Source organism: Somniosus microcephalus, chromosome 4 (assembly GCF_052327205.1).
Source record: "Somniosus microcephalus isolate GS21.2 chromosome 4, FLI_Smic_1.0, whole genome shotgun sequence".
In the NCBI taxonomy this organism is placed as follows: Eukaryota; Metazoa; Chordata; class Chondrichthyes; order Squaliformes; family Somniosidae; genus Somniosus; species Somniosus microcephalus.
In genome coordinates this window covers 97,131,454-97,158,753 of record NC_140990.1, presented here as the reverse complement: position 1 = coordinate 97,158,753, position 27,300 = coordinate 97,131,454, and the positions used below count along the sequence as shown (strand labels likewise).

At 52.3% G+C, this 27,300-nt stretch overlaps 1 protein-coding gene across 1 annotated transcript; it reads left to right on the top strand.

The window, feature by feature from the left end:
• Nucleotides 1–6,365: 6,365 nt before the first annotated feature.
• LOC147119543 (protein phosphatase 1 regulatory subunit 3E-like) lies at nucleotides 6,366–21,588 on the top strand. Its single transcript, XM_085983751.1, has 2 exons — nucleotides 6,366–7,203; nucleotides 20,508–21,588. Exons 1-2 carry the CDS (start codon nucleotides 6,763–6,765, stop codon nucleotides 20,958–20,960), a joined length of 894 nt encoding a protein of 297 aa, XP_085839877.1. The 5' UTR covers nucleotides 6,366–6,762; the 3' UTR covers nucleotides 20,961–21,588.
• The last annotated feature ends 5,712 nt before the right edge of the window (nucleotides 21,589–27,300 follow it).

Sequence of the window (27,300 nt, the reverse complement as noted above, 5' to 3'; positions counted from 1 at the left end):
TGTCACCTCCAGCCCTACAACCCTCCAAGATCTCGGCGCTCCTCCAATTCTGGCCTCTTCCACAGCCCCGATTTTAATCACTTCCACCATTGGTGGCTGTTCCTTCAGCTGCCTAGGCCCTAAGCTCTGGAATTCCCTCACTAAACCTCTCTGCTTATCCACCTCTTTCTCCTCCTTTAAGACGCTCCTTAAAACCCAACTCTTTGACCAAGCTTTTAGTCACCCCTCATGATATATCCTTAGGCTCGGCGTCCATTTTTGCTTGATTATACCTCTGTGAAGCGCCGTGGAACATTTCCTGATGTTAAATGCGCTGTATCGATGTGAGTTGTTGCTGATTCCTTCCTGTAAGGAGCAGTGAGCTCCTTCCCCTGCGGCGCTGCGGCCCCCCCCACAAAATAAAAATGTCCTGCAGCAGTATTCATCTCTGCAAATCTCAGTCCTCCTTCTCAACAGGATTGAAAATAAGAAATAGGAGCAGAAGTAGGCCACACGGCCCCTCGAGCCTGCTCCGCAGGAACACGTTAACCAATGTACTAAAACTACTTAGCTGCACAGTATTTTCAGCACAGAAACAGGCCACTTGGCCCAACAGGTCTGTGCCGCTGTTTATGCTGCACACGAGCCTCCTCCTCTCACCCCATCAGCATATCCTTATAGAAAACTGGAGGGAATTAAGTCCCAGAGTAACAAAAGAAAAAGGTCAGAATACACCTAGTCACTTGGACACAAGTCTCCGAAGTGTCAGCTGTGTCCCGGTGGGTCTCACTATCTCCTCTGAGTCAGAAGATTGTGGGTTCGAGTCCCACGACAGAAACTCGAGCCCTCATAATCCAGGAAGACACTCCCGGCGCCAGTACTGAAGGAGCGCAGCACTGTCGGAGGTGCCGTCTTTCGGATGCGACCGAGGCCCCCCCCCAGTCTGCTCTCTCAGGTGGACGTAAAAGATCCCACGGCCACTTGGAAGAAGAGCAGGGGAGTTCTCCCCGGTGTCTTGGGGCCAATATTTATCCTTCAACTGACCTCGCTTTTGGAAAAAATCCCACTGATTATCCTGGTCATTTATCACATTGCTGTTTGTGGGAGCTTGCTGTGCGCAGTGACGGCACTTCAACATGACTTCATTGGCTGGGAAGCGCTTTGGGACCTGAGATTGTGAAAGGCGCTGTAGAAATGCAAGTTCCTTTTTGTCTTTATTTTGTGCATCTCGGGAATGTTGGGCTCCAGTGTGACTTCCGTGAGGGGCGGGGGTGGGGGGAGGATTGAAAGGCGATTGTTGCAACAAACTGGCAAATGGCAGAAGTCAGTTACAGGGAAAAGCCAACAAGTCACAAATAATTAGAGAATTAGAGGCAGGGAGCTCATTCCAGCCTGCTATTACTGCATCGCACGCAAGTGGAGAGACAGACGGAGGAGCACCACAGACCAGACAGGGGTGGGGCAGGGCTGAGACACTGAGCTGTGTTTGGTGGGACTCTGAATTTACAGCACAGAAACAGGCCATTCAGCCCCGCTGGTCCATGCTGGTGTTGATGCTCAGCACGAGCCTCCGCCCACCCCTACTTCATCTCACCCTCGTGCGCAGTTCCATGTGCAACTCCTCAGATAATGACGTAGTCCGTGCCCGCATGCAGCAAGACCTGGACAACATTCAGGCTTGGGCTGATAATTGGTAACTAACATTCGTGCCAGTCAATGACAATCTCCAACAAGCGAGAGTCCAACCACCTCCCCTTGACATTAAACAGGATTACCATCGTCGAATCCCCCACCATCAACACCCTGGGGGTCACCATTGACCAGAAACTTAACTGGACCAGCCACAAATACTGTGGCAATAAGAGCAATCAGGAGCTGGGTATTCTGCGGTGAGTGACTCACCTGACTCCCCAAAGCCTTTCCACTATCTACAAGGCACAAGTCAGGAGTGTGATGGAATACTCTCCACTTGCCTGGATGAGTGCAGCTCCAACAACACTCAAGAAGCTCGACACCATCCAGGACAAAGCAGCCCATTGATTGGCACCCCATCCACCACCTTAAACATTCACTCCCTCCACCACCGGCGTACCGTGGCTGCAGTGTGTACCATCTACAAGATGCACTACAGCAACTCGCCAAGGCTTCTTTGTCAGCACCTCCCAAACCCGCGACCTCTTCCACCTAGAAGGACAAGGGCAGCAGGTGCATAGGAACACCACCACCTCCAAGTTCCCCTCTGAGTCTCGCACCATCCAGACTTGGACATATATCGCTGATCCTTCATCGTCGCTGGGTCAAAATCCTGGAACTCCCTCCCTAACAGCACTGTGGGAGTACCTTGGTGTGTCCACAGGTAACAATAGAGAGATGGCAGAAATATTAATTATTATTTCACTTTGATATTTACCAGGGAAATAGAACAGATTGACATGACATTGGATGATAAGATGAGTAATGAGATAAGTGCATTTAAAATTTTAAAAGGGGATATATACTAAATAAACTAATCAAACTCAAAGAGGATAAAACCCCTCGTCCGGACGGATTGCATCCACGCATTTTAAAAGAATCTAGGGAAGAGATAGCAGAGGCATTACTACACATATTTAATAATTCGTTAGAAAAAGGTGTAGAGCCAGAGGTCTGGCGGATAGCTAATGTAATACCGATATTTAAGGGGGATAGAACATGTCCAGGGAATTAGACCAGTCAGCTTAACATCGGTGGTAGGAAAAATAATGGAATCCCTACTAAAGGAGAAAATAGAAGAACATCCAGAAACAAAAAGTATAATAATGAATAGTCAACAGATTTCAAAAGGGAAAATCCTGCTTGACCAACCTTATTGAATTTTTTGAAGAGGTAAGAGAGAGATTAGACAATAGTAATACAGTAGATGTAATTTATCTGGATTTTCAAAAGGCCTTCGATAAAGTACCCCATAATAGACTGATGAACAAGGTCAGGGAATGTGGAGTCAGGGGACAAGTAACAGAATGGATTACTGGCTGGCTTCAAGACAGAAAGCAGAGAGTAGGAGTAAAGGGTAACTATTCACAGTAGCAGAAGGTGGGTAGTGGTGTTCCACAAGGATCAGGGCCGGGACCACTGCTGTTCACAATTTACATTAATGATTTAGACTTCGGAATCAAAAACACTTTCTAAATTTGGGGGGGATAGTCAATACTGAGGAGGACATTAATAAACTCGCAGAATGGGCATATAATTGGCAAATGAAGTTCAGCACAGATAAATGTGAGGTATGACATTTTGGTAGGAAGAATAGGGAGGTCACTTATCACTCAGAGGGTGCGAGTCTGGGTGGGGTAGAGGAACAAAGGATCTGGGAGTACAAATTCACAAATCACTAAAAGTAGCGTCACAGGTTAACAAGGCCATATAAAAAGCAAACCAGGCACTAGGGTTTATTTCGAGAGGGATAGAATTGAGAAGTAGGGAAGTTATGCTAAACCTGTATCGAACCTTGGTTAGACCACACTTGGAGCACTGCGTGCAGTTCTGGTCACCGTATTATAAAAAGGATATAGAGGCACTGGAGAGGGTGCAGAGAAGATTTACAAGGGCGATACCAGAAATGCGAGGGTATACCTATCAGGAAAGGATGGACAGCCTGAGTCTCTTTTCACGTTACTCTTGAAAAAAGAACGCCGAGCGGTGACATAATAGAGGTTTTTAAAATTATGAAAGGTTTTGATAAAGTGGATGCAGAGAGAGTGTTTCCACTTGTGGGGAAGAGCAAAACTAGAGGCCATCAATATAAGATAGTCACCAAGAAATCCAAGGGCAGGTACAGCAAGGATTCGACATAGAGTAAAGCTCCCTCTGCACTGTCCCATCAAACACTCCCAGGGCAGGTACAACGTGGGTTAGATACAGAGTAAAGCTCTCTCTACACTGTCCCATCAAACACTCCCAGGGCAGGTACAACACGGGTTAGATACAGAGTAAAGCTCCCTCTACACTGTCCCATCAAACACTCCCAGGGCAGGTACAACATGGGTTAGATACAGAGTAAAGCTCTCTCTACACTGTCCCATCAAACACTACCAGGGCAGGTACAGCACGGGTTAGATACAGAGTAAAGCTCCCTCTACACTGTCCCATCAAACACTCCCAGGACAGGTACAGCATGGGTTAGATACAGAGTAAAGCTCCCTCTACACTGTCCCATCAAACACTCCCAGGGCAGGTACAGTACGGGTTAGATACGGAGTAAAGCACCCTCTACACTGTCCCATCAAACACTCCCAGGGCAGGTACAGCACGGGTTAGATACAGAGTAAAGCTCTCTCTACACTGTCCCATCAAACACTCCCAGGGCAGGTACAACACGGGTTAGATACAGAGTAAAGCTCCCTCTACACTGTCCCATCAAACACTCCCAGGGCAGGTACAGCATGGGTTAGATACAGAGTAAAGCTCCCTCTACACTGTCCCATCAAACACTCCCAGGGCAGGTACAGTACGGGTTAGATACGGAGTAAAGCACCCTCTACACTGTCCCATCAAACACTCCCAGGGCAGGTACAGCACGGGTTAGATACAGAGTAAAGCTTCCTCTACACTGTCCCATCAAACACTCCCAGGGCAGGTACAGCACGGGTTAGATACAGAGTAAAGCTCCCTCTACACTGTCCCATCAAACTCTCCCAAGGCAGGTACAGCACGGGTTAGATACAGAGTAAAGCTCCCTCTACACTGTCCCATCAAACACGCCCAGGGCAGGTACAGCACTGGTTAGATACAGAGTAAAGCTCCCTCTACACTGTCCCATCAAACACTCCCAGGGCAGGTACAGCACGGGTTAGATACAGAGTAAAGCTTCCTCTACACTGTCCCATCAAACACTCCCAGGGCAGGTACAGCACGGGTTAGATACAGAGTAAAGCTCCCTCTGCACTGTCCCATCAAACACTCCCGGGGCAGGTACAGCACGGGTTAGATAGAGAGTAAAGGTCCTCCGCTTTAAATTCTAGCCCTCTATATATAAAGGCTAACAATCCATTAGCCTTTTTGATTATTTTTTGCACCTGACTACCACATATTAGTGAATTGTGTACATGGACCCCTAAATCCCTGGATCATCACTGTTCCTAGCTTCTCACCATTTAGAAAATCTATCCTTCCTTCGGTCCAAACTGGATGACCTCAGGGTTACCTGCGTGGATATCCATCTGCCACAGTTTTACCCAGTGAGTCTGTGTGTGTGTTTGTGCGTGTCTGTGTATGTATTGTGACTGTGTGTGCGTATGTGTGTGTGTATGTGCACGTGCCTGTGTGTATGTGCTTGTGTATATGTATGTGTTTGTGCATGTGTGCGTGTTTGTGTATGTGTGTACGTGTGTTTGTGCATGTGCATATCAATGCTTCCTGTAAGCTGTGCTTTGTTCTGTGCGGCCTTTTTTTTAACGCGTGGTCCCTTTAAATTTCTGCATCTGCGCGGTGTTTACAATGTAAAAGCCAGTGAGCGGCCTGCGCGGGATCTTTGAGATTGCCACGTGGCCGCGCACCTTAGCGGGAACATTGGTGTATATGTGCATATGTGTGTGCGTGTGTAGGTGTTTGTATGTGTGCATCTGTGTGTATGTGCCTGTGTATGTTTTTGCATGTGTGTCTGTGTGTGTATGTGTTTGTGCGTGTCTGAGTGTGTGTTTGTGCATGTGCATCTGTGTGTATGTGCCTGTGTGTATGTTTTTGCATGTGTGTCTGTGTGTGCCTGTGTGTGTGTGTGTTTGTGCGTGTCTGAGTGTGTGTTTGTGCATGTAGGTGTTTGTGTGTGTGCATCTGTGTGTCTTTGTACATGTGTGCCTGTGTGTATGTTTGTGCGTGTCTGCATGTGTGTCTCTGTAAGTGTGTTTGTGCGTGTCTGAGTGCGTGTGTGCATCTATGTGTCTTTGTTTGTGCATGTGTGTCTGAATGTATGTTTGTGTGTGTCTCTGTATGTGTGTTTGTGCGTGTCTGAGTATGTGTGTGTGTGTGTGTTTGTGTGTGAGTGTTTGCACATTCAATGTTGCCCCCCCTCCCCATACTCAATCACTTCCTCCCCAATCACTCCCACAAGAACCAGACTGAATTGTTTGGCCTGTGCAGGTGAATGCAGGCAGCAGAGAGCGCGGTGCATTCGGTTCCTGCGTGACCTCTAGCGTGTCCTAGGATTGCCTCGGCAACCACATCCGAATGTGTCAGAGACAGAGACAGACAGACTGATTCCATTCCCTCCCATTTGAGATGGATCCGGGGGTTATTTCCGAGCTGATCACCGGGGATGATGTCATCTGCAGCGGTCCACTCACAATCCCCATCAAAGATTGATGGATCCCCAGGGGTGGGCAGTCTTTCAGGTGAAGTCCTGTCATCAGATGTACATCAGGCTTCATTCCGGTGCTCTACAAACAGCAGCCACTTATAAGCAGGCCAGAGATTCTGTGGCAGAGAGCGGAGAGAGAGAGAGAGAAACCGAGTGCGAGAGAGAGAGAGAGAGATACGGAGAGACAGAGTGTGGGAGAGAAAGAGAGACAGACAGAGATTGAGAGACGGACAGACAGAGAGAGACAGATTGAGAGAGAGACAGAGATTGACACAGACGGAGAGAGAAACAGAGAGATTGGGAGAGAGAGAGTGAGAGACGGATAGAGAGAGAGAGAGAGAGCCAGAAAGGACGTGTTGGGCAGCAGAGATGAGGACATAGACTGGGAAAGAGAGAGGCGTCATAAAGAGCAATTAAACCCCCCCCCCCACAGCTGGTGAATTAATCTTGCTATGTCCCGAGCTCCCCCGCCACGGTTCGACATCCCCCGGAACCTCAGCTACATCTCCGGGCTGTACGAGAAGGCCTACTACGCCTCGCAGCGGCTGAGCGCGGAGCAGGAGGAGGAGCCAGGGGAGCCGGGGCCCAGGATCCGGGGTCGGCTCGCCACGGCCTGGCCCCCGTCCCCCAGCGGCGGCGGTGCAAGCTGCAGCCGTCGGCGGGCCCGCTCGCTGCCGGCCAGCGCCGAGAGAAGCCGGGCGGAGGCAGGACGCAGCCGCAGCCCCGACACCAGGAAGAGGGTGCGCTTCGCCGACTCGCTGGGCCTGGAGCTGGCCTCGGTCAAGCGCTTCAGCCAGTGGGAGGCGCCGCGGGTGCCCAGCCACGTGCAGGCCCAGCTACAGCGCGACGCCATCCGCCATTTTGGAGCCCGCCGCGACAGCCTGGCATTCAAGGTAGGTGGGCCGAGGTGGGGGTGCCCGGGGGTGGCGGGGGACTTTTTTTTGGAACTCTTTACTTTCAGGGACGTTCTCTGAATTAAACTGGAGTGAGGATGAGGCCTAGTCTCTCCAGGCCCTGATCCTTTTTGCCACCTCAGGACATCCCAAAGCGCTTTACGGCCAATGAGGTTCTTTATTTTTGAAGTGTGGCTGCTGTTGCAACGTAAGAATCGCAGCAGCCAATTTGCGCACAGCAAGATCCCACAAGCAGCAATGTGATAAATGAACCGATTTTTTTTTAGCGATGTTGATGTTGAGGGATAAATATTGACCCCAGGAGAACCACCCCCCCCCCCCCGCCCCCCGCTCTTCTTCCAATAGCGGCCGCAGGATTTTTTACATCCACCCAAGAGAGCAGACGGGGCCCCTCGGTTTAACATCTCATCGTAAAGACGGCACCTCCAACAGTGCGGCGCTCCCTCAGTACGAGCCCCGGGAGTGTCGGCCCCGGATTGTGGGGCCTCCAGTCTCTTGAACCCAGCGACCTTCTGACTCGAGGGGAGTGTGAGACCGACTGAGCCACGGCTGACACCTGAGTAACAGAAACAATGTGTCTGAGTTTCAACCTGAGCACAACTGGGGCAGCAGATCATTGAACGTGTGATGCTTGGGACACACTGGCTGGAAGTCCAGTTAAAAGGAGCCAGAACGAAGAGCGAGGAGGGAACGGGAGAAAGTGCCACTGAACTGAGGCCAACAACAACGTACTGATTCTCCATTCTGACTCCCGAAAGTAGCCTCTGAGTGAGAAGGTTGTGGATAGCCAGTCCTTCTCTAGAGAGCTGAGCCCGTAATCTAGGCTGACACTGAAAAGCGCTTTCAGACGTCCTGCGGTCATGAAAGGGAATATATAAGTGTTCTTTCTTACCCGTGCTGTACCTGCCCCGGGATTGTTTGATGGCACAGTGTAGAGGGAGCTTTACTCTGTATCTAACCCTGCAGTACCTGCCCCGGGAGTGTTTGATAAGACAGTGTAGAGGGAGCTTTACTCTGTATCTAACCCGTGCTGTACCTGCCCTGGGAGTGTTTGATGGGACAGTGTAGAGGGAGCTTTACTCTGTATCTAACCCATGCTGTACCTGCCCTGGGAATGTTTGATGGGACAGTGTAGAGGGAGCTTTACTCTGTATCTAACCCATGCTGTACCTGCTCTGGGAGTATTTGATGGGACAGTGTAGAGGGAGCTTTACTCTGTATCTAACCCATGCTGTACCTGCCCTGGGAATGTTTGATGGGACAGTGTAGAGGGAGCTTTACTCTGTATCTAACCCGTGCTGTACCTGCCCTGGCAGTGTTTGATGGGACAGTGTAGAGGGAGCTTTACTCTGTATCTAACCCGTGCTGTACCTGCCCTGGGAGTGTTTGATGGGACAGCGTAGAGGGAGCTTTACTCTGTATCTAACCCATGCTGTACCTGCCCTGGGAATGTTTGATGGGACAGTGTAGAGGGAGCTTTACTCTGTATCTAACCCATGCTGTACCTGCTCTGGGAGTATTTGATGGGACAGTGTAGAGGGAGCTTTACTCTGTATCTAACCCGTGCTGTACCTGCCCTGGGAGTGTTTGATGGGACAGTGTAGAGGGAGCTTTACTCTGTATCTAACCCGTGCTGTACCTGCCCTGGGAGTGTTTGATGGGACAGTGTAGAGGGAGCTTTACTCTGTATCTAACCCGTGCTGTACCTGCCCTGGGAGTGTTTGATGGGACAGTGTAGAGGGAGCTTTACTCTGTATCTAACCCGTGCTGTACCTGCCCTGGGAGTGTTTGATGGGACAGTGTAGAGGGAGCTTTACTCTGTATCTAACCCGTGCTGTACCTGTCCTGGGAGTGTTTGATGGGACAGTGTAGAGGGAGCTTTACTCTGTATCTAACCCGTGCTGTACCTGCCCTGGGAGTGTTTGATGGGACAGTGTAGAGGGAGCTTTACTCATGTACTAAAAGGGTTAAGCTGGTTTTATTTAGTAATTGTCTGTTAGTTTCCAGAATGATCTGGTTTTGTCCTGACCACAAATTAAATTTTAATGTGAATTACTCAGACTGTGAGGAACTTTCGAGGAGGGCCATATATAATTGATGACTTTGATTGCATACCGTGATACTTCCTCACTGCTCCTGACTCAGGCTCTGTCCGATGCACCAACGTGCAATGGAGACGACACAAAGGTCGAGATTAAAGAGAAAGGGCAGTGAGAATTTCAGCATTAAAATCAGGTCTCCCAGTGGGTGAGAGTGAAGGAGCGAGGGCTTCACCAGCAGTGTCTCCTAGTGGGTGAAAATGAAGGCATGATGGTCTCACAGTGGATGATTGTGAAGGAGTGAGTGACTCCCAGTGGGTGAGAGTGAAGGAGCGAGTGTCTCACAGTGGATGATTGTGAAGGAGTGAGTGACTCCCAGTGGGTGAGAGTGAAGGAGCGAGTGTCTCACAGTGGATGAGTGTGAAGGAGTGGGGGTCTCCCAGTGGGTGAGAGTGAAGGAGTGAGTGACTCCCAGTGGGTGAGAGTGAAGGAGCGAGTGTCTCACAGTGGGTGAGTGTGAAGGAGTGAGTGACTCCCAGTGGGTGAGAGTGAAGGAGCGAGGGTCTCACAGTGGATGAGTGTGAAGGAGTGGGGGTCTCCCAGTGGATGAGAGTGAAGGAGCGAGGGTCTCACAGTGGATGAGTGTGAAGGAGTGAGTGACTCCCAGTGGGTGAGAGTGAAGGAGCAAGGGTCTCACAGTGGATGATTGTGAAGGAGTGAGTGACTCCCAGTGGGTGAGAGTGAAGGAGCGAGTGTCTCACAGTGGATGAGTGTGAAGGAGTGGGGGTCTCCCAGTGGGTGAGAGTGAAGGAGTGAGTGACTCCCAGTGGGTGAGAGTGAAGGAGCGAGTGTCTCACAGTGGGTGAGTGTGAAGGAGTGAGTGACTCCCAGTGGGTGAGAGTGAAGGAGCGAGGGTCTCACAGTGGATGAGTGTGAAGGAGCGAGGGTCTCACAGTGGATGAGTGTGAAGGAGTGAGTGACTCCCAGTGGGTGAGAGTGAAGGAGCAAGGGTCTCACAGTGGATGAGTGTGAAGGAGTGGGGGTCTCCCAGTGGATGAGAGTGAAGGAGCGAGCGTCTCACAGTGGATGAGTGTGAAGGAGTGGGGGTCTCCCAGTGGGTGAGAGTGAAGGAGCGAGGGTCTCACAGTGGGTGAGCTTGAAGGAGTGAGTGACTCCCAGTGGGTGAGAGTGAAGGAGCGAGGGTCTCACAGTGGATGAGTGTGAAGGAGTGAGTGACTCCCAGTGGGTGAGAGTGAAGGAGCGAGTGTCTCACAGTGGATGAGTGTGAAGGAGTGGGGGTCTCCCAGTGGGTAAGAGTGAAGGAGTGAGTGTCTCCCAGTGGGTGAGCTTGAAGGAGCGAGAGTCTCCCAGTGGGTGGCATAGTGGTTAGCACTGTTGCCTCACAGCGCCAGGGACCCGGGTTCGAATCCGGCCTCGGGTGACTGTCTGTGTGGCGTTTGCACATTCTCCCCGTGTTTGCGTGGGTTTCCTCCGGGTGCTCCGGTTTCCTCCCACAGTCCAAAGATGTGCGGGTTAGGTTGATTGGCCATGATAAAAATTGGCCCTTAGTGTTAGGGGGGATTAAATACGTGGGGTTACGGGGATAGGGCTTGGGTGGGATGGCTGTCGGTGTAGGGACCAGGTGCTAGGGTTTGGATGATCAGCCATGATCTTGTTGAATGGCGGAGCAGGCTCGAAGGGCCGAATGGCCTACTCCTGCTCCTAGTTTCTATGTCTATGTCTATATGTGAAGGAGTGGGGGTCTCCCAGTGGGTGAGCTTGAAGGAGTGAGTGACTCCCAGTGGGTGAGCGAGAAGGAGTGAGTGATTCCCAGTGTGTGAGGAGGGAAGGTGCGAGGGTCTCCCAGTGGGTGAGCATGAAGGAGCGAGTGTCTCCCAGTGGATGAGCGTGAAGGAGCGAGGGTCTCCCAGTGAGTGAGCATGAAGGAGTGAAGATCTCCCTGTGGGTGAGGGTGAAGGAGCGAGGATCTCCCAGTGAGTGAGCATGAAGGAGTGAAGATCTCCCTGTGGGTGAGCTGAAGGAGCGAGGGTCTCCCAGTGGGTGAGCGTGAAGGAGCGAGGGTCTCCCTGTGGGTGAGGTTGAAGGAGCGAGGGTCTCCCAGTGAGTGAGCATGAAGGAGTGAAGGTCTCCCAGTGGGTGAGCATGAAGGACCGAGTGTCTCCCAGTGGGTGAGGGTGAAGGAGCGAGGATCTCCCAGTGAGTGAGCATAAAGGAGCGAGGGTCTCCCAGTGGGTGAGCATGATGAAGTGAGGGTCTCCCAGGAGGTGAGAATGAAGGAGGGCCCCACCAGCCGTGTCTCCCAGTGGGTGAGGAATCATTCCCTTCGTTGGGGAGGTCAGTCTCTGTGTGTTGGGAGGTCAGTCTCTGTGTGTTGGGAGGTCAGTCTCTGTGTGTTAGGGAGGTCAGTCTCTCTGTGTTGGGAGGTCAGTCTCTCTGTGTTGGGAGGTCAGTCTCTGTGTGTTGGGAGGTCAGTCTCTCTGTGTTGGGAGGTCAGTCTCTCTGTGTTGGGAGGTCAGTCTCTGTGTGTTGGGAGGTCAGTCTCTCTGTGTTGGGAGGTCAGTCTCTCTGTGTTGGGAGGTCAGTGTGTGTTAGGGAGGTCAGTCTCTGTGTGTTAGGGAGGTCAGTCTCTGTGTGTTGGGAGGTCAGTCTCTGTGTGTTGGGAGGTCAGTCTCTCTGTGTTGGGAGGTCAGTCTCTCTGTGTTGGGAGGTCAGTGTGTGTTAGGGAGGTCAGTCTCTGTGTGTTAGGGAGGTCAGTCTCTGTGTGTTGGGAGGTCAGTCTCTGTGTGTTGGGAGGTCAGTCTCTCTGTGTTGGGAGGTCAGTCTCTGTGTGTTGGGAGGTCAGTCTCTGTGTGTTGGGAGGTCAGTCTCTCTGTGTTGGGAGGTCAGTCTCTGTGTTGGGAGGTCAGTCTCTGTGTGTTGGGAGGTCAGTCTCTGTGTGTTGGGAGGTCAGTCTCTCTGTGTTGGGAGGTCAGTCTCTGTGTTGGGAGGTCAGTCTCTCTGTGTTGGGAGGTCAGTCTCTGTGTGTTGGGAGGTCAGTCTCTCTGTTGGGAGGTCAGTCTCTGTGTTGGGAGGTCAGTCTCTGTGTTGGGAGGTCAGTCTCTGTGTTGGGAGGTCAGTCTCTCTGTGTTGGGAGGTCAGTCTCTCTGTGTTGGGAGGTCAGTCTCTCTGTGTTGGGAGGTCAGTCTCTGTGTGTTGGGAGGTCAGTCTCTCTGTGTTGGGAGGTCAGTCTCTCTGTGTTGGGAGGTCAGTCTCTCTGTGTTGGGAGGTCAGTCTCTGTGTGTTAGGGAGGTCAGTCTCTCTGTGTTGGGAGGTCAGTCTCTGTGTGTTAGGGAGGTCAGTCTCTCTGTGTTGGGAGGTCAGTCTCTCTGTGTTGGGAGGTCAGTCTCTCTGTGTTGGGAGGTCAGTCTCTGTGTGTTAGGGAGGTCAGTCTCTCTGTGTTGGGAGGTCAGTCTCTGTGTGTTGGGAGGTCAGTCTCTGTGTGTTAGGGAGGTCAGTCTCTGTGTGTTAGGGAGGTCAGTCTCTGTGTGTTAGGGAGGTCAGTCTCTCTGTGTTGGGAGGTCAGTCTCTGTGTGTTAGGAGGTCAGCCTCTCTGTGTTGGGAGGTCAGTCTCTGTGTGTTAGGAGGTCAGTCTCTCTGTGTTGGGAGGTCAGTCTCTGTGTGTTAGGAGGTCAGCCTCTCTGTGTTGGGAGGTCAGTCTCTCTGTGTTGGGAGGTCAGTCTCTCTGTGTTGGGAGGTCAGTCTCTGTGTTGGGAGGTCAGTCTCTGTGTGTTAGGGAGGTCAGTCTCTCTGTGTTGGGAGGTCAGTCTCTGTGTGTTAGGGAGGTCAGTCTCTCTGTGTTGGGAGGTCAGTCTCTGTGTGTTGGGAGGTCAGTCTCTGTGTGTTAGGGAGGTCAGTCTCTCTGTGTTGGGAGGTCAGTCTCTCTGTGTTGGGAGGTCAGTCTCTGTGTGTTAGGGAGGTCAGTCTCTCTGTGTTGGGAGGTCAGTCTCTGTGTGTTAGGGAGGTCAGTCTCTCTGTGTTGGGAGGTCAGTCTCTCTGTGTTGGGAGGTCAGTCTCTCTGTGTTGGGAGGTCAGTCTCTGTGTGTTAGGGAGGTCAGTCTCTCTGTGTTGGGAGGTCAGTCTCTCTGTGTTGGGAGGTCAGTCTCTGTGTGTTAGGGAGGTCAGTCTCTCTGTGTTGGGAGGTCAGTCTCTGTGTGTTAGGGAGGTCAGTCTCTCTGTGTTGGGAGGTCAGTCTCTCTGTGTTAGGAGGTCAGTCTCTCTGTGTTGGGAGGTCAGTCTCTGTGTGTTAGGGAGGTCAGTCTCTCTGTTGGGAGGTCAGTCTCTGTGTGTTGGGAGGTCAGTCTCTGTGTTGGGAGGTCAGTCTCTGTGTTGGGAGGTCAGTCTCTCTGTGTTGGGAGGTCAGTCTCTGTGTGTTGGGAGGTCAGTCTCTCTGTGTTGGGAGGTCAGTCTCTGTGTGTTGGGAGGTCAGTCTCTCTGTGTTGGGAGGTCAGTCTCTCTGTGTTGGGAGGTCAGTCTCTCTGTGTTGGGAGGTCAGTCTCTCTGTGTTGGGAGGTCAGTCTCTCTGTGTTGGGAGGTCAGTCTCTGTGTGTTAGCGACGTCAGTCTCTCTGTGTTGGGAGGTCAGTCTCTGTGTGTTGGGAGGTCAGTCTCTCTGTGTTGGGAGGTCAGTCTCTCTGTGTTGGGAGGTCAGTCTCTCTGTGTTGGGAAGTCAGTCTCTGTGTGTTAGGGAGGTCAGTCTCTCTGTGTTGGGAGGTCAGTCTCTGTGTGTTGGGAGGTCAGTCTCTGTGTGTTAGGGAGGTCAGTCTCTGTGTGTTGGGAGGTCAGTCTCTGTGTTGGGAGGTCAGTCTCTGTGTGTTGGGAGGTCAGTCTCTGTGTTGGGAGGTCAGTCTCTCTGTGTTGGGAGGTCAGTCTCTCTGTGTTGGGAGGTCAGTCTCTCTGTGTTGGGAGGTCAGTCTCTCTGTGTTGGGAGGTCAGTCTCTGTGTGTTAGGGAGGTCAGTCTCTCTGTGTTGGGAGGTCAGTCTCTGTGTGTTAGGGAGGTCAGTCTCTCTGTGTTGGGAGGTCAGTCTCTGTGTTGGGAGGTCAGTCTCTCTGTGTTGGGAGGTCAGTCTCTGTGTGTTGGGAGGTCAGTCTCTGTGTTGGGAGGTCAGTCTCTGTGTTGGGAGGTCAGTCTCTCTGTGTTGGGAGGTCAGTCTCTGTGTTGGGAGGTCAGTCTCTGTGTTGGGAGGTCAGTCTCTCTGTGTTGGGAGGTCAGTCTCTGTGTGTTAGGGAGGTCAGTCTCAGTGTGTTGGGAGGTCAGTCTCTGTGTTGGGGGAATCAGTCCCTTCGTTGGGGAGGTCAGTCCCTTCATTGGGGAGGTCAGTCTCTGTGTGTTGGGGGGTCGGTCCCTCTGTGTTGGGGGGTCAGTTCCTCTGCGTTGGGGGGTCAGTCCCTCTGCGTTGGGGGGTCAGTCCCTTCGTTGGGAGGTCAGTCTCTTTGTTGGGAGGTCAGTCTCTGTGTTGGGAGGTCAGTCTCTGTGTTGGGAGGTCAGTCTCTGTGTTGGGAGGTCAGTCTCTGTGTTGGGAGGTCAGTCTCTGTGTTGGGAGGTCAGTCTCTGTGTTGGGAGGTCAGTCTCTGTGTTGGGAGGTCAGTCTCTGTGTTGGGAGGTCAGTCTCTTTGTTGGGAGGTCAGTCTCTGTGTTGGGAGGTCAGTCTCTGTTGGGAGGTCAGTCTCTGTGTTGGGAGGTCAGTCTCTGTGTTGGGAGGTCAGTCTCTTTGTTGGGAGGTCAGTCTCTGTGTTGGGAGGTCAGTCTCTGTGTTGGGAGGTCAGTCTCTGTGTTGGGAGGTCAGTCTCTTTGTTGGGAGGTCAGTCTCTGTGTTGGGAGGTCAGTCTCTGTGTTGGGAGGTCAGTCTCTGTGTTGGGAGGTCAGTCTCTGTGTTGGGAGGTCAGTCTCTGTGTTGGGAGGTCAGTCTCTGTGTTGGGAGGTCAGTCTCTGTGTTGGGAGGTCAGTCTCTGTGTTGGGAGGTCAGTCTCTGTGTTGGGAGGTCAGTCTCTGTGTTGGGAGGTCAGTCTCTGTGTTGGGAGGTCAGTCTCTGTGTTGGGAGGTCAGTCTCTGTGTTGGGAGGTCAGTCTCTTTGTTGGGAGGTCAGTCTCTGTGTTGGGAGGTCAGTCTCTGTGTTGGGAGGTCAGTCTCTGTGTTGGGAGGTCAGTCTCTCTGTTGGGAGGTCAGTCTCTCTGTTGGGAGGTCAGTCTCTGTGTTGGGAGGTCAGTCTCTGTGTTGGGAGGTCAGTCTCTGTGTTGGGAGGTCAGTCTCTGTGTTGGGAGGTCAGTCTCTGTGTTGGGAGGTCAGTCTCTGTGTTGGGAGGTCAGTCTCTGTGTTGGGAGGTCAGTCTCTGTGTTGCGAGGTCAGTCTCTGTGTTGGGAGGTCAGTCTCTGTGTTGGGAGGTCAGTCTCTGTGTTGGGAGGTCAGTCTCTGTGTTGGGAGGTCAGTCTCTGTGTTGGGAGGTCAGTCTCTGTGTTGGGAGGTCAGTCTCTGTGTTGGGAGGTCAGTCTCTGTTGGGAGGTCAGTCTCTCTGTTGGGAGGTCAGTCTCTGTGTTGGGAGGTCAGTCTCTGTGTTGGGAGGTCAGCCTCTTTGTTGGGAGGTCAGTCTCTGTGTTGGGAGGTCAGTCTCTGTGTTGGGAGGTCAGTCTCTGTGTTGGGAGGTCAGTCTCTGTGTTGGGAGGTCAGTCTCTGTGTTGGGAGGTCAGTCTCTCTGTTGGGAGGTCAGTCTCTGTGTTGGGAGGTCAGTCTCTGTGTTGGGAGGTCAGTCTCTGTGTTGGGAGGTCAGTCTCTTTGTTGGGAGGTCAGTCTCTGTGTTGGGAGGTCAGTCTCTGTGTTGGGAGGTCAGTCTCTGTGTTGGGAGGTCAGTCTCTGTGTTGGGAGGTCAGTCTCTGTGTTGGGAGGTCAGTCTCTGTGTTGGGAGGTCAGTCTCTGTGTTGGGAGGTCAGTCTCTGTGTTGGGAGGTCAGTCTCTGTGTTGGGAGGTCAGTCTCTGTGTTGGGAGGTCAGTCTCTCTGTTGGGAGGTCAGTCTCTGTGTTGGGAGGTCAGTCTCTGTGTTGGGAGGTCAGTCTCTGTGTTGGGAGGTCAGTCTCTGTGTTGGGAGGTCAGTCTCTGTGTTGGGAGGTCAGTCTCTGTGTTGGGAGGTCAGTCTCTCTGTTGGGAGGTCAGTCTCTGTGTTGGGAGGTCAGTCTCTGTGTTGGGAGGTCAGTCTCTGTGTTGGGAGGCCAGTCTCTGTGTTGGGAGGTCAGTCTCTGTGTTGGGAGGTCAGTCTCTGTGTTGGGAGGTCAGTCTCTGTGTTGGGAGGTCAGTCTCTGTGTTGGGAGGTCAGTCTCTGTGTTGGGAGGTCAGTCTCTGTGTTGGGAGGTCAGTCTCTGTTGGGAGGTCAGTCTCTCTGTTGGGAGGTCAGTCTCTGTGTTGGGAGGTCAGTCTCTGTGTTGGGAGGTCAGCCTCTTTGTTGGGAGGTCAGTCTCTGTGTTGGGAGGTCAGTCTCTGTGTTGGGAGGTCAGTCTCTGTGTTGGGAGGTCAGTCTCTGTGTTGGGAGGTCAGTCTCTTTGTTGGGAGGTCAGTCTCTGTGTTGGGAGGTCAGTCTCTGTGTTGGGAGGTCAGTCTCTGTGTTGGGTGGTCAGTCTCTGTGTTGGGAGGTCAGTCTCTCTGTTGGGAGGTCAGTCTCTCTGTTGGGAGGTCAGTCTCTGTGTTGGGAGGTCAGTCTCTGTGTTGGGAGGTCAGTCTCTTTGTTGGGAGGTCAGTCTCTGTGTTGGGAGGTCAGTCTCCGTGTTGGGAGGTCAGCCTCTTTGTTGGGAGGTCAGCCTCTTTGTTGGGAGGTCAGTCTCTGTGTTGGGAGGTCAGTCTCTGTGTTGGGAGGTCAGCCTCTTTGTTGGGAGGTCAGCCTCTTTGTTGGGAGGTCAGCCTCTTTGTTGGGAGGTCAGCCTCTTTGTTGGGAGGTCAGTCTCTGTGTTGGGAGGTCAGTCTCTGTGTTGGGAGGTCAGTCTCTGTGTTGGGAGGTCAGTCTCTGTGTTGGGAGGCCAGTCTCTGTGTTGGGAGGTCAGTCTCTGTGTTGGGAGGTCAGTCTCTGTGTTGGGAGGTCAGTCTCTGTGTTGGGAGGTCAGTCTCTGTGTTGGGAGGTCAGTCTCTGTGTTGGGAGGTCAGTCTCTGTTGGGAGGTCAGTCTCTCTGTTGGGAGGTCAGTCTCTGTGTTGGGAGGTCAGTCTCTGTGTTGGGAGGTCAGCCTCTTTGTTGGGAGGTCAGTCTCTGTGTTGGGAGGTCAGTCTCTGTGTTGGGAGGTCAGTCTCTGTGTTGGGAGGTCAGTCTCTGTGTTGGGAGGTCAGTCTCTGTGTTGGGAGGTCAGTCTCTTTGTTGGGAGGTCAGTCTCTGTGTTGGGAGGTCAGTCTCTGTGTTGGGAGGTCAGTCTCTCTGTTGGGAGGTCAGTCTCTTTGTTGGGAGGTCAGTCTCTGTTGGGAGGTCAGTCTCTGTGTTGGGAGGTCAGTCTCTGTGTTGGGAGGTCAGTCTCTGTGTTGGGAGGTCAGTCTCTGTGTTGGGAGGTCAGTCTCTGTGTTGGGAGGTCAGTCTCTGTGTTGGGAGGTCAGTCTCTCTGTTGGGAGGTCAGTCTCTGTGTTGGGAGGTCAGTCTCTGTGTTGGGAGGTCAGTCTCTGTGTTGGGAGGTCAGTCTCTGTGTTGGGAGGTCAGTCTCTGTGTTGGGAGGTCAGTCTCTGTGTTGGGAGGTCAGTCTCTGTGTTGGGAGGTCAGTCTCTGTGTTGCGAGGTCAGTCTCTGTGTTGGGAGGTCAGTCTCTGTGTTGGGAGGTCAGTCTCTGTGTTGGGAGGTCAGTCTCTGTGTTGGGAGGTCAGTCTCTGTGTTGGGAGGTCAGTCTCTGTGTTGGGAGGTCAGTCTCTGTGTTGGGAGGTCAGTCTCTGTTGGGAGGTCAGTCTCTCTGTTGGGAGGTCAGTCTCTGTGTTGGGAGGTCAGTCTCTGTGTTGGGAGGTCAGCCTCTTTGTTGGGAGGTCAGTCTCTGTGTTGGGAGGTCAGTCTCTGTGTTGGGAGGTCAGTCTCTGTGTTGGGAGGTCAGTCTCTGTGTTGGGAGGTGAGTCTCTGTGTTGGGAGGTCAGTCTCTCTGTTGGGAGGTCAGTCTCTGTGTTGGGAGGTCAGTCTCTGTGTTGGGAGGTCAGTCTCTTTGTTGGGAGGTCAGTGTCTTTGTTGGGAGGTCAGTCTCTGTGTTGGGAGGTCAGTCTCTGTGTTGGGAGGTCAGTCTCTGTGTTGGGAGGTCAGTCTCTGTGTTGGGAGGTCAGTCTCTGTGTTGGGAGGTCAGTCTCTGTGTTGGGAGGTCAGTCTCTGTGTTGGGAGGTCAGTCTCTGTGTTGGGAGGTCAGTCTCTTTGTTGGGAGGTCAGTCTCTGTGTTGGGAGGTCAGTCTCTTTGTTGGGAGGTCAGTCTCTGTGTTGGGAGGTCAGTCTCTGTGTTGGGAGGTCAGTCTCTCTGTTGGGAGGTCAGTCTCTCTGTTGGGAGGTCAGTCTCTCTGTTGGGAGGTCAGTCTCTGTGTTGGGAGGTCAGTCTCTGTGTTGGGAGGTCAGTCTCTTTGTTGGGAGGTCAGTCTCTGTGTTGGGAGGTCAGTCTCTGTGTTGGGAGGTCAGTCTCTGTGTTGGGAGGTCAGTCTCTGTGTTGGGAGGTCAGTCTCTGTGTTGGGAGGTCAGTCTCTGTGTTGGGAGGTCAGTCTCTGTGTTGGGAGGTCAGTCTCTGTGTTGGGAGGTCAGTCTCTGTGTTGGGAGGTCAGTCTCTGTGTTGGGAGGTCAGTCTCTGTGTTGGGAGGTCAGTCTCTGTGTTGGGAGGTCAGTCTCTGTGTTGGGAGGTCAGTCTCTCTGTTGGAGGTCAGTCTCTGTGTTGGGAGGTCAGTCTCTGTGTTGGGAGGTCAGTCTCTGTGTTGGGAGGTCAGTCTCTGTGTTGGGAGGTCAGTCTCTGTGTTGGGAGGCCAGTCTCTTTGTTGGGAGGTCAGTCTCTTTGTTGGGAGGTCAGTCTCTGTGTTGGGAGGTCAGTCTCTGTGTTGGGAGGTCAGTCTCTTTGTTGGGAGGTCAGTCTCTGTGTTGGGAGGTCAGTCTCTGTGTTGGGAGGTCAGTCTCTGTGTTGGGAGGTCAGTCTCTGTGTTGGGAGGTCAGTCTCTGTGTTGGGAGGTCAGTCTCTGTGTTGGGAGGTCAGTCTCTGTGTTGGGAGGTCAGTCTCTGTGTTGGGAGGTCAGTCTCTGTGTTGGGAGGTCAGTCTCTTTGTTGGGAGGTCAGTCTCTGTGTTGGGAGGTCAGTCTCTGTGTTGGGAGGTCAGTCTCTGTGTTGGGAGGTCAGCCTCTTTGTTGGGAGGTCAGCCTCTTTGTTGGGAGGTCAGTCTCTGTGTTGGGAGGTCAGTCTCTGTGTTGGGAGGTCAGCCTCTTTGTTGTGAGGTCAGCCTCTTTGTTGGGAGGTCAGCCTCTTTGTTGGGAGGTCAGTCTCTGTGTTGGGAGGTCAGTCTCTGTGTTGGGAGGTCAGTCTCTGTGTTGGGAGGCCAGTCTCTGTGTTGGGAGGTCAGTCTCTGTGTTGGGAGGTCAGTCTCTGTGTTGGGAGGTCAGTCTCTGTGTTGGGAGGTCAGTCTCTGTGTTGGGAGGTCAGTCTCTGTGTTGGGAGGTCAGTCTCTGTGTTGGGAGGTCAGTCTCTGTGTTGGGAGGTCAGTCTCTGTGTTGGGAGGTCAGTCTCTTTGTTGGGAGGTCAGTCTCTGTGTTGGGAGGTCAGTCTCTGTGTTGGGAGGTCGGCCTCTTTGTTGGGAGGTCAGCCTCTTTGTTGGGAGGTCAGTCTCTGTGTTGGGAGGTCAGTCTCTGTGTTGGGAGGTCAGCCTCTTTGTTGGGAGGTCAGTCTCTGTGTTGGGAGGTCAGTCTCTGTGTTGGGAGGTCAGTCTCTGTGTTGGGAGGTCAGTCTCTGTGTTGGGAGGTCAGTCTCTGTGTTGGGAGGTCAGTCTCTGTGTTGGGAGGTCAGTCTCTGTGTTGGGAGGTCAGTCTCTTTGTTGGGAGGTCGGCCTCTTTGTTGGGAGGTCAGCCTCTTTGTTGGGAGGTCAGTCTCTGTGTTGGGAGGTCAGTCTCTGTGTTGGGAGGTCAGTCTCTGTGTTGGGAGGTCAGTCTCTTTGTTGGGAGGTCAGTGCCCTTGTTGGGGGGAATTGTAGCTATTAACAGGTGACAGTGCTCTAACCGTCCGTGTCTATCTCTCCCAGGACTGCGGCCCACCCCGATCCCTGGAGCCGGCCTTCACCAACCCTATCTGTTCGGGGGATTTCCTGCAGCGGGTGCGCCGGGAGAAGGTGTGCCTGGAAGGAGTGGCTGTGGAGAAGTTCCATCTCCGGGGCACCGTGCGGGTCCTGAACGTGGCGTTCCGCAAGGAGGTGACGGTGAGGCACACTGTGGATGACTGGCGCTCCTACACCGACTCGCCGGCCTCCTACATCCCCCACTCAGCCGACCGGCAAACCGACCGCTTCTCCTTCGAGCTGGCGCTGCCCCCCTACCTGGCGGGCAGTGCCCTGCAGCTGGCCGTGCGCTACCGGGCCGGCCAGACCGAGTACTGGGACAACGATGGAGGGCGCAACTACCGACTGCGGCCAGCCCAGCAGGCCCGCCTCTCGCCACCCCCTGCCGACTGCGAGGCCAGCTGGGTTCACTTTGTGTGAGACAGAGATGGGGTCAGGGCCGAGGGCAGTGGAAGAGGTGCAGGGGCCTGTGCTGAGCGGAGGAGCTGAACTCGCCACCTTTCACCACAGCGAGCCAGATCCCCGACCATGCCCAGGAAGTGGCATTGAACTGAAGACCAGAGTCCAATACCAGTCTTGGTCAGTGTCCAGCACAGGTCCCCGGAAAAGTCCAATAAAAGTCTTTGAAAGAGTCCATTACAAGTCTTTGAAAGAGTCCAATACAAGTCTCGGAGAGAGTCCAATACAAGTCTCGGAGAGAGTCCAATACCAGTCTCGGAGAGAGTTTAATACAAGCCTCGGAGAGAGTCCAATACAAGTCTCGGAGAGAGTCCAATACAAGTCTCGGAGAGAGTTTAATACAAGTCTCGGAGAGAGTCCAATACAAGTCTCGGAGAGAGTCCAATACAAGTCTCGGAGAGAGTTTAATACAAGTCTCGGAGAGAGTCCAATACAAGTCTCGGAGAGAGTTTAATACAAGTCTCGGAGAGAGTCCAATACAAGTCTCGGAGAGAGTCCAATACAAGTCTCGGAGAGAGTCCAATACAAGTCTCGGAGAGAGTCCAATACAAGTCTCGGGGAAAGTCCAATACAAGTCTCGGAGAGAGTTTAATACAAGTCTCAGAGAGAGTCCAATACAAGTCTCGGAGAGAGTTTAATGCAAGTCTCGGGGAGAGTCCATTACAAGTCTCGGAGAGAGTTTAATACAAGTCTCAGAGAGAGTCCAATACAAGTCTCGGAGAGAGTTTAATACAAGTCTCAGAGAGAGTCCCATACAAGTCTCGGAGAGAGTCCAATACAAGTCTCGGAGAGAGTCCAATACAAGTCTCAGAGAGAGTCCAATACAAGTCTCGGAGAGAGTTTAATACAAGTCTCGGAGAGAGTCCCATACAAGTCTCGGAGAGAGTCCAATACAAGTCTCGGAGAGAGTTTAATACAAGTCTCGGAGAGAGTCCAATACAAGTCTCGGAGAGAGTCCAATACAAGTCTCGGAGAGAGTCCAATACAAGTCTCGGAGAGAGTCCAATACCAGTCTCGGAGAGAGTCCAATACAAGTCTCGAAGAGAGTCCAATACAAGTCTCGGAGAGAGTCCAATACAAGTCTCGGAGAGAGTCCGATACATGTCTCGGAGAGAGTCCAATACAAGTCTCGGAGAGAGTCCAATACAAGTCTCGAAGAGAGTCCAATACAAGTCTCGGAGAGAGTCCAATACAAGTCTCGGAGAGAGTCCAATACAAGTCTCGGAGAGAGTCCAATACAAGTCTCGAAGAGAGTCCAATACAAGTCTCGGGGAAAGTCCAATACAAGTCTCGGAGAGAGTCCAATACAAGTCTCGAAGAGAGTCCAATACAAGTCTCGGAGTCCAATACAAGTCTCGGGGAGAGTCCAATACAAGTCTCGGAGAGAGTCCAATACCAGTCTCGGAGAGAGTCCAATACAAGTCTCGGAGAGAGTCCAATACAAGTCTCGGAGAGAGTCCAATACCAGTCTCGGAGAGAGCCCAATACAAGTCTCGGAGAGAGTCCAATACAAGTCTCGGAGAGAGTCCAATACAAGTCTCGGAGAGAGTCCAATACAAGTCTCGGGGAGAGTCCAATACAAGTCTCGGGGAGAGTCCAATGCCAGTCTCGGAGAGAGTCCAATACAAGTCTCGGGGAGAGTCCAATGCCAGTCTCGGAGAGAGTCCAATACAAGTCTCGGAGAGAGTCCAATACAAGTCTCGGAGAGAGTCCAATACAAGTCTCGGAGAGAGTCCAATACAAGTCTCGGAGAGAGTCCAATACAAGTCTCGGAGAGAGTCCAATACAAGTCTCGGAGAGAGTCCAATACAAGTCTCGGAGAGAGTCCAATACAAGTCTCGGAGAGAGTCCAATACAAGTCTCGGAGAGAGTCCAATACCAGTCTCGGAGAGAGTCCAATACCAGTCTCGGAGAGAGTCCAATACAAGTCTCGGAGAGAGTCCAATACAAGTCTCGGGGAGAGTCCAATACAAGTCTCGGGGAGAGTCCAATGCCAGTCTCGGAGAGAGTCCAATACCAGTCTCGGAGAGAGTCCAATACCAGTCTCGGAGAGAGTCCAAGACATGTCTCGGAGAGAGTCCAATACAAGTCTCGGAGAGAGTCCAATACCAGTCTCGGAGAGAGTCCAATACAAGTCTCGGAGAGAGTCCAATACAAGTCTCGGGGAGAGTCCAATACCAGTCTCGGAGAGAGTCCAATCCAAGTCTCGGAGAGAGTCCAATACAAGTCTCGGAGAGAGTCCAATACAAGTCTCGGAGAGAGTCCAATACCAGTCTCGGAGAGAGTCCAATACAAGTCTCGGGGAGAGTCCAATACAAGTCTCGGAGAGAGTCCAATACCAGTCTCGGAGAGAGTCCAATACCAGTCTCGGAGAGAGTCCAATACCAGTCTCGGAGAGAGTCCAATACCAGTCTCGGAGAGAGTCCAATACAAGTCTCGGAGAGAGTCCAATACCAGTCTCGGAGAGAGTCCAATACCAGTCTCGGAGAGAGTCCAATACAAGTCTCGGAGAGAGTCCAATACCAGTCTCGGAGAGAGTCCAATACCAGTCTCGGAGAGAGTCCAATACAAGTCTCGGAGAGAGTCCAATACAAGTCTCGGGGAGAGTCCAATACAAGTCTCGGAGAGAGTCCAATACAAGTCTCGGAGAGAGTCCAATACCAGTCTCGGAGAGAGTCCAATACCAGTCTTGGAGAGAGTCCAATACAAGTCTCGGAGAGAGTCCAATACCAGTCTCGGAGAGAGTCCAATACCAGTCTCGGAGAGAGTCCAATACAAGTCTCGGGGAGAGTCCAATACCAGTCTCGGAGAGAGTCCAATACCAGTCTCGGAGAGAGTCCAATACAAGTCTCGGGGAGAGTCCAATACCAGTCTCGGAGAGAGTCCAATACCAGTCTCGGAGAGAGTCCAATACAAGTCTCGGGGAGAGTCCAATACAAGTCTCGGAGAGAGTCCAATACAAGTCTCGGGGAGAGTCCAATGCAAGTCTCGGGGAAAGTCCAATACAAGTCTCGGAGAGAGTCCAATACAAGTCTCGGGGAGAGTCCAATACCAGTCTCGGAGAGAGTCCAATACAAGTCTCGGAGAGAGTCCAATACCAGTCTCGGAGAGAGTCCAATACAAGTCTCGGAGAGAGTCCAATACCAGTCTCGGAGAGAGTCCAATACAAGTCTCGGAGAGAGTCCAATACCAGTCTCGGAGAGAGTCCAATACCAGTCTCGGAGAGAGTCCAATACCAGTCTCGGGGAGAGTCCAATACAAGTCTCGGAGAGAGTCCAATACCAGTCTCGGAGAGAGTCCAACACCAGTCTCGGAGAGAGTCCAATACAAGTCTCGGAGAGAGTCCAATACAAGTCTCGGAGAGAGTCCAATAACAGTCTCGGAGAGAGTCCAATACCAGTCTCGGAGATAGTCCAATACAAGTCTCGGGGAGAGTCCAATACCAGTCTCGGAGAGAGTCCAATACCAGTCTCGGAGAGAGTCCAATACCAGTCTCGGAGAGAGTCCAATACAAGTCTCGGAGAGAGTCCAATACAAGTCTCGGGGAGAGTCCAATACAAGTCTCGGAGAGAGTCCAATACAAGTCTCGGGGAGAGTCCAATACAAGTCTCGGAGAGAGTCCAATACAAGTCTCAGGGAGAGTCCAATATAAGTCTCGGAGAGAGTCCAATACAAGTCTCGGAGAGAGTCCAATACCAGTCTCGGAGAGAGTCCAATACCAGTCATGGAAGAGTCCAATACAAGTCTCGGGGAGAGTCCAATGCAAGTCTCGGGGAGAGTCCAATACAAGTCTCGGAGAGAGTCCAATACAAGTCTCGGAGAGAGTCCAATACAAGTCTCGGGGAGAGTCCAATACAAGTCTCGGGGAGAGTCCAATACAAGTCTCGGGGAGAGTCCAATGCAAGTCTCGGGGAGAGTCCAATACAAGTCTCGGGGAGAGTCCAATACAAGTCTCGGGGAGAGTCCAATACAAGTCTCGGAGAGAGTCCAATACCAGTCTCGGAGAGAGTCCAATACAAGTCTCGGAGAGAGTCCAATACAAGTCTCGGGGAGAGTCCAATACAAGTCTCGGAGAGAGTCCAATACAAGTCTCGGGGAGAGTCCAATATAAGTCTCGGAGAGAGTCCAATACAAGTCTCGGAGAGAGTCCAATGCCAGTCTCGGAGAGAGTCCAATACAAGTCTCGGAGAGAGTCCAATATAAGTCTCGGAGAGAGTCCAATACCAGTCTCGGAGAGAGTCCAATACAAGTCTCGGGGAGAGTCCAATACAAGTCTCGGGGAGAGTCCAATACAAGTCTCGGGGAGAGTCCAATACAAGTCTCGGGGAAGAGTCCAATACAAGTCTCGGAGAGAGTCCAATACAAGTCTCGGAGAGAGTCCAAGACAAGTCTCGGGGAGAGTCCAATACAAGTCTGGGAGAGAGTCCAATACCAGTCTCGGAGAGAGTCCAATACAAGTCTCGGGGAGAGTCCAATACAAGTCTGGGAGAGAGTCCAATACAAGTCTCGGAGAGATTCCAATACAAGCCTCGGAGAGAGTCCAAGACAAGTCTCGGGGAGAGTCCAATACAAGTCTGGGAGAGAGTCCAATACCAGTCTCGGAGAGAGTCCAATACAAGTCTCGGAGAGAGTCCAATACCAGTCTCGGAGAGAGTCCAATACAAGTCTCGGGGAGAGTCCAATACAAGTCTGGGAGAGAGTCCAATACCAGTCTCGGGGAGAGTCCAATACCAGTCTCGGAGAGAGTCCAATACAAGTCTCGGGGAGAGTCCAATACAAGTCTGGGAGAGAGTCCAATACCAGTCTCGGGGAGAGTCCAATACCAGTCTCGGAGAGAGTCCAATACAAGTCTCGGAGAGAGTCCAATACCAGTCTCGGGGAGAGTCCAATACCAGTCTCGGGGAGAGTCCAATACAAGTCTCAGAGAGAGTCCAATACAAGTCTCGGAGAGAGTCCAATACAACTCACGGAGAGAGTCCAATACCAGTCTCGGGGAGAGTCCAATACAAGTCTCGGGGAGAGTCCAATACCAGTCTCGGAGAGAGTCCAATACAAGTCTCGGAGAGAGTCCAATACAAGTCTCGGGGAGAGTCCAATACCAGTCTCGGAGAGAGTCCAATACCAGTCTCGGGGAGAGTCCAATACAAGTCTCGGAGAGAGTCCAATACAAGTCTCGGAGAGAGTCCAATACAAGTCTCGGAGAGAGTCCAACATTAGTCTCGGGGAGAGTCCAATACAAGTCTCGGAGAGAGTCCAATACCAGTCTCGGGGAGAGTCCAATACCAGTCTCGGAGAGAGTCCAACATTAGTCTCGGGGAGAGTCCAATACAAGTCTCGGAGAGAGTCCAATACCAGTCTCGGAGAGAGTCCAATACCAGTCTCGGAGAGAGTCCAATACAAGTCTCGGGGAGAGTCCAATACAAGTCTCGGGGAGAGTCCAATACAAGTCTCGGAGAGAGTCCAATACAAGTCTCGGGGAGAGTCCAATACCAGTCTCGGAGAGAGTCCAATACCAGTCTCGGAGAGAGTCCAATACAAGTCTCGGGGAGAGTCCAATACCAGTCTCGGAGAGAGTCCAATACCAGTCTCGGAGAGAGTCCAATACAAGTCTCGGGGAGAGTCCAATACCAGTCTCGGAGAGAGTCCAATACCAGTCTCGGAGAGAGTCCAATACCAGTCTCGGAGAGAGTCCAATACAAGTCTCGCAGAGAGTCCAATACCAGTCTCGGAGAGAGTCCAATACAAGTCTCGGAGAGAGTCCAATACCAGTCTCGGGGAGAGTCCAATACCAGTGTCGGAGAGAGTCCAATACCAGTCTCGGAGAGAGTCCAATACAAGTCTCGTGGAGAGTCCAATACAAGTCTCGGAGAGAGTCCAATACAAGTCTCGGAGAGAGTCCAATACCAGTATCGGGGAGAGTCCAATACAAGTCTCGGGGAGAGTCCAATACAAGTCTCGGAGAGAGTCCAATACCAGTATCGGGGAGAGTCCAATACAAGTCTCGGAGAGAGTCCAATACCAGTCTCGGAGAGAGTCCAATCCAAGTCTCGGAGAGAGTCCAATACCAGTCTCGGGGAGAGTCCAATACAAGTCTCGGAGAGAGTCCAATACCAGTCTCGGAGAGAGTCCAATACAAGTCTCGGAGAGAGTCCAATACCAGTCTCAGAGAGAGTCCAACACCAGTCTCGGGGAGAGTCCAATCCAAGTCTCGGAGAGAGCCCAATACCAGTCTCGGGTAGAGTCCAATACCAGTCTCGGAGAGAGTCCAATACCAGTCTCGGGGAGAGTCCAATACCAGTCT

Excerpts from the sequence above, each read along its gene's own strand:
- LOC147119543 (XM_085983751.1), top strand. The coding sequence starts at position 6,763 with ATGTCCCGAGCTCCCCCGCCACGGTTCGACATCCCCCGGAACCTCAGC. Across the intron at positions 7,204-20,507 it reads GCGACAGCCTGGCATTCAAG|GACTGCGGCCCACCCCGATC; the intron begins GTAGGTGGGCCG and ends TATCTCTCCCAG.